The sequence below is a fragment of the Arachis hypogaea genome, chromosome 6 (assembly GCF_003086295.3).
Source record: "Arachis hypogaea cultivar Tifrunner chromosome 6, arahy.Tifrunner.gnm2.J5K5, whole genome shotgun sequence".
In the NCBI taxonomy this organism is placed as follows: domain Eukaryota; kingdom Viridiplantae; phylum Streptophyta; class Magnoliopsida; order Fabales; family Fabaceae; genus Arachis; species Arachis hypogaea.
The window spans coordinates 98,166,693-98,172,774 of record NC_092041.1 but is presented as its reverse complement, the minus strand read 5'-3'; the positions used below and the strand labels follow the sequence as shown (position 1 = coordinate 98,172,774).

The window sequence follows — 6,082 nt, the reverse complement described above, 5'->3', positions numbered from 1 at the left end:
TTGAGCTTTCCTGTGATTTGGCCGAGCTCTTTGAGAGGAGGTCGGTTTGTCCTGACTTGAAGAGGTCGGTCGCTTTATCTGTAGAACATCTCGGGTCGAACAGCTCGACCCAGGGTATGAACAGGTATCAATACTGGGAAGTGGATATGGGTCTTTAGCACACGCCTTGTTCAGGTCAGTGTAGTTGACGCACATCCTCCACTTGTCGTTTTGTTTCTTGACCAACACTACATTTGCCAGCCATGCCGGATACTTGACCTCTTTGATGAAGCCAGCTTCTAAGAGGGCTTGTACTTGTTCTTCCACCACTTGAGCCCATTCTGGTCGGAGCTTCTGCCTGTGCTAATGTACAGGTCGTGATCCGGGGTGTACTGAAAGCTTGTGGGACATGAGCTCAGGGTCTATCCATGGTATATCGAAAGCTTTCTAGGCAAAGAGGTCAGAATTATCTTATAGGAGCTTTATCAGCCTTTGCTTTAGGTCTCCATCTAAGCTGGCTCCTGTGTTGGTGTTTTTCCCTTCCTCTTCTCTGACTTGTACTTCCTCAATTTTTCTCCCAGTTGTGGCCGCAGCTCTTCTTTAGCTCTGACCCCATCGAGTTCTATGGTGTGGACTTCCTTGCCCTTTCCTCTTAGGTTCAGGCTTTCATTGTAGCATTTCCTTGCCAATTTCTGGTATCCCCGGATAGTTGCTATTCCCTCTGGTGTTGGGAATTTCATGCAAAGATGAGGGGTGAACGCCATTGCTTCGAGCTGATTTAGGGTGGTTCTGCCGATTAAGGCATTGTAAGCTAACCCTACGTCGACGACTATGAAGTCGATGCTCAGAGTTTTGGATTTTCCCCTTTTCCAAAAGTCGTGTGGAGGGGTATAAATCCTAGTGGTTTTATTGGTGTGTCCCCTAGTCCGTACAGGGTGTCAGGGTAAGCTCTTAACTCCTTTTCATCCAGCCCCAGCTTATCAAACGCTAGCTTAAAAAGGATGTCGGCTGAGCTTCCCTGATCTACTAGGATCCTATGAAGATGGGCATTGGCAAGGACCATGCTTATCACCACTGGATCGTCATGTCCAGGGATGACCCATTGCCCATCTTCTTTGGTGAATGAGATGGTTGGGAGGTCGGGGGCCTCGCTCTCGACTTGATAGACTTGCTTCAAATGTCTCTTGCGAGATGACTTTGTAAGTGCACCTCCCCCAAATCTCCGTGAGATCATATGTATATGCCTTTCTGGGGTCTGTGGCGGTGGATCCCTTCGATCGCCGTCATCTCGCTTTTTTTTCCCATGGTTGTCCGACCTTTCCATGAGATATCTATCAAGTCGGCCTTCCCTGGCCAGCTTTTCTATCACATTTTTAAGGTTATAACAATCATTTGTCGAGTGACCATACATCTTATGGTACTTACAGTAGTCACTGCGACTCCCCTCGTTTTGTTTTTGATGGGCCTAGGGGTGGTAGCCTTTCAGTGTGGCAAATTTTCCTGTATACATCAACTAGGGAAACTCTTAGAGGAGTATAAGAGTGATATCTCTTCGGCCTTTCAGGGCCGACCTCTTCTTTTTTCTTGGACTCTCTCTCTTTCTCTTTTGTTGAGTGAGAGTGTCCCGGTCGCCAACTCGATTCTCAGAGTCTGGCATTTTTCTCCATGTTGATGTACTTCTCGGCTTTTTCCTGTACATCACTTAGGGAAGTCGAGTGCCTTTTTGATATGGACTGGGAGAAGAGACCTTCTCGAAGTCCATTTACTAGGCCCATAATTACGGCCTCCGTGGACAGGTCTTGAATCTCTAAGAAGGCTTTATTGACCTTTTCCATATAGTCCCTTAAAGGTTCTCCGACTTCCTGTTTTACTCCCAGGAGGCTCGATGCGTGCTTTACTTTGTCCTTCTGGATAGAGAATCGTATCAGAAATTTTTGCGAGAGGTCGTCGAAGCTGGTGACCGACCTCGGGGGAAGACTATCAAACCACTTCATCGCTACTTTGGTCAAGATTGTCGGGAAAGCCTTACAGCGAGTGGCATCAGAGGCGTCTGCTAGATACATCCAACTTTTGAAATTGCTCAAATGATGCTTTGGATCAGTGGTTCCATCGTAGAAGTCCATATCGGGGCTTTTAAAGTTTCTTGAAACTTTTGCCCTCATGATGTCTTCACTAAACGGGTCTACTCCTCATAAGGGAGAGTCTTCTCGGTCGCTATGGGAGGTCCAGCTTTTGAGGGAGGACTCCAACTTTAAGAGTTTTTCTTCTAAATCTTTTCGTTGCTCTATTTCGTTCCTCAAGCTCCTCTCTGCCTCTCGCTGTCGCTCTAACTCCTGCTCCAGTTGTTCCAGACGTCCTTGGTGGCCGTGGAACAATCCCATGAAATTGGCCGCATGAGGTTGTCCTTCTTTTCCTGATTCACGCCCTTCAGAAGAGTTTGCTTTTGGGACTTTTAACCCAGAGGTACCTTCTCTATGCTGGTTGTTCACATCTTGGTGAGGGGCTACGTTCGCATCGCTGTTCCCAATGTCCAGATTCTCTTGTTCAGAATTGGATGTTGTGTGGCCATCTTCAGGTGAATTGTCCGCCATTACTGGTTGATCTCTCGGGTCCCCGGCAACGGCGCCAATGTTACGATGGGTAATCGGAGATTAGTGGGCTGGACTAGTAAGGTCGGCCCAATCGCTTAAAGGAGGAGGCCTTCTGACCTGGTTCCCGTCTAGGAGCCTCCGTCCGACTTGTGTGTGTGTGTAACGGAATGGGGGTGGTACCTGTAAAGACACTTCGATGTTTAAGTTAGCAAGGGTCTGAGCAAGTTTGGAGAGTATGGAAACTTAGAAATACCTGAGGGGTGTTAGTGTATTTATAGTGGTGAACCCATAACCACCGTTGGAGTAGTTCTACCTTTTAAGGAGGATAACCATCCCTTTATCTTAGGAAAGTTAAGATATGACTCCTAGAAGTGGATTGAGAGATTTTAAGGGCAGTTACCTATTCAAATAGGTGTTATCTGCCAGCCAATCCACGTTCCCGACTTCCTTGTGGTGGAGCCTATGTCGAACCCGACCTCATACGAGGAGGTCGGTTGCGGAGGGTTGCTAATCTCATGGATTGTGCCTTTTTATCTTATTTGGACTTGGACCTTGGTGTTGGATCATGGTATGAACAATTATCATTATAATTCATTTAGAAAATTCATAATTCAGGTATAGTTCTTCTTTTGTTTTTTATTCTTCATACCTAATGGGTAGTAGCTACGATTCTATCAATAATATTACCTATGGTAGATTATGTGATGAAAAAATTTGAAAAATAAAGGTACGAATTATAAGGTTCTGAGAAGTTTCATCTAAATTTGCCAAGAGCAAAACGGCTTACATAGAAATGGTTCTCATAGATGATAAGGTTAGTTGATTATTTTTCATGATTCTTTCAAGTGATGCTAGGTCTATTTTAAAAATATATTTTGTTCGTATTTTAAGTTTATTTAATAAGTAAACCCTTGCACGAATCAAAAACAGTGCGATTTAATAGTTTTATAAGTGCTAATAGCTTTTATATTTAATTTGTTTTATAATGTGATAAAATTCATTATTCAATCAAGAATTATTTGACAAAAGATGTTTGAGAATGAACTGATCGAGGGGAAGGTTTATATCTTCTTAAATTTTCTGATTGAGAAATCAAGCGGAATTTATATTACGACTACACACGTGTGTAGAATAATAACTTTTAAGAATGAGTCATGTATAGTAAATACGGTCGATGATAGTAGAATTATATACTAACATTGATATAATATTATTTTAGTGGAGTTTAAATTATTTATTGTTTATTGGAGAACTTTGTGCATTAGAATTTTCTAATAATCTGTTGTTTATTTTAAGTCGACTTCGATATGTCCTTACTCGACAGTAAAATAATATATAAAAATTTGTTAGTGGGTCTAAGTATTACTAGGTTATTTATAGTCACATTGAGTATATATGTCTGATTTATTGGAAAAAGTAAATTACTAAAACCAATTAATAACTATTAGAGTTAATACAGTTAACACTAAATTAAAAAAAAACAAACAATACATGACATGTTATCTTTTTATTAATCAAATTATTATAATTCAAATTAATCTTAACAAAACAAATTAAAATTATAATTTCAATCTTATCACGTGTCACTCATTACACTTGTCCCATTACTAATATATAATGGGCATGAAATTTGGCGCCAAATTGTACACGTTAGCATGATTGACACAAAAAAATTATCAGTATTCTATAATATTTTGGCTGTTTGGGTTGACATGTATTAAATTACAAAATATTTTTTGGCGGTTGGGCTAAGCCGAAAAACCCAACCCGAGCCTACAAAATTTGAAAAGGAGATATCAGATATTATTAACAAATGGGCCATTATTATATATTGTCATATTGGGCTGGGTAAGAGTAAACCCTCTGTATATAAGCATCACTACTTACATCCTTCTCTTTCTTTTGTTTTATCTGATGCAGCCAAACTTAGCCAGACTCTGAGTTTGTTGCTGCCACATTCCTAGGGTTCTCTTCTTCGGAGTTTCTCCTGCCGCTACTTATTTTTTTTGTCAGCATGGTAAGTATAATCTCTTTCTTCTTGGTCTGTGTTCAGAACTTCAGATCTGTTTTCTTGTATGTATTTATATTTCTTCGTAGATGTGTGTGTGTTTTATACAAAGACGACGTTCTTTTCTGTTATATACCTTCGAATTTTTTTGTTTTCTTTAGGGTTTTATTCCTTCCTTAGTAACGGTGACTGAAATTTACCGTGATTTTGTGCTGCGTAGGTTCTGCAGAACGATATTGATTTGCTTAATCCTCCGGCTGAGCTTGAGAAGAGAAAGCACAAGCTCAAGCGTCTTGTTCAGTCTCCTAATTCTTTCTTCATGGTATTCTATTTTTTATATTAGTTCTCTCTTATGTGTATTTTCCCATTTGTTGAACCACACGCTTGATTTGATCCGTTGTTGGTGCCTTCCTTTCCAAGTTTTAATTGTTAATTGTTTGTCTCTTGTATTCCTGTCTTGTTGTAGGATGTGAAATGCCAAGGTTGCTTCAACATGTAAGTTTTATCCTTCCCTCCCTGTTGATTGCGAAGTTATAATTGTGTGCAAACAAATGATTTGATCTTCGTGATTTTGATGTTTTGATTTCCATGTTGATGCAGTACCACTGTATTCAGCCACTCTCAGACAGTCGTGGTGTGTGGAAACTGCCAAACGATCTTGTGCCAGCCCACTGGTGGAAGAGCAAGGCTAACCGAGGGCTGCTCGTTTAGGAAGAAGGGAGACTAAATGGGTTGGTATCTTTTCTTTTAGCCTTTGGTTGGAGAGTTTTGTTTTCTTTGGGATTGATCAATGGCTTTGTCATGTTTGAGTTATGATATATTTAATTTTGCTAAATTGTAAGACTTTTTTTCCAAAGACATTATTATCTCCAGGACTGTAATGATATCACCAAGCATTTTTGTTTAGTCTTATTATATTGCAACATGATTTTGGCAGTTCCCGAGTTATAGCTTTTTCTTTCTTGGATCGGTTTATACATGTGATCTGATAGAGTTTACTTTAGTTTTTTTTCAATGTGGATTTGGTTGATGATGCGCTTAAGGCTTCTCACTTAGTTTGGGGAAAACTATAGATGGTATATTAAGGGGGTAGGGTATTCTTTGTGGTGGGTAGGTGCATTTACTTTTTGCTTGTCTTCTCTTAGGTGGATGTTTCTACTAAAACCAAGACATCTCTATGTGAAAATGATATTATAAATTGTCAGATGGTTTGATATGTTTAACTAAATTATCTAGCGGTTTATAATATCATCTTTACAAGATGTCTTCATGGAAGTAGCCACTGTAGTGCTACACACTTGCAAGGTTTCGTTTGATCCCCAAATAGAATCCTAGTTAAATGATTGGATCCAAAGCCTGACAAGACTTAAAACTAGTTGAAAGCTGGTTCAAAATGGATCTGAAGTTGCTTGGTTCACGAAAAAAATATCCGGTCTGCAATCACAGCAAGGAGGATGAAAAAAAGAAAATTCAAATATTTGCCAATATGTTTTTTCGGTATTTT

At 40.0% G+C, this 6,082-nt stretch overlaps 1 protein-coding gene across 1 annotated transcript; it reads left to right on the top strand.

Annotated features, from left to right (window-relative positions):
• The first annotated feature begins 4,441 nt into the window (after nt 1-4,441).
• On the top strand, nt 4,442-5,514 carry LOC112697073 (small ribosomal subunit protein eS27y). The gene is made up of 4 exons (XM_025750065.3): nt 4,442-4,587; nt 4,799-4,900; nt 5,045-5,073; nt 5,179-5,514. The coding sequence occupies exons 1-4, from the start codon at nt 4,585-4,587 to the stop codon at nt 5,303-5,305; spliced, it is 261 nt and encodes an 86-aa protein (XP_025605850.1). The 5' UTR covers nt 4,442-4,584; the 3' UTR covers nt 5,306-5,514.
• The last annotated feature ends 568 nt before the right edge of the window (nt 5,515-6,082 follow it).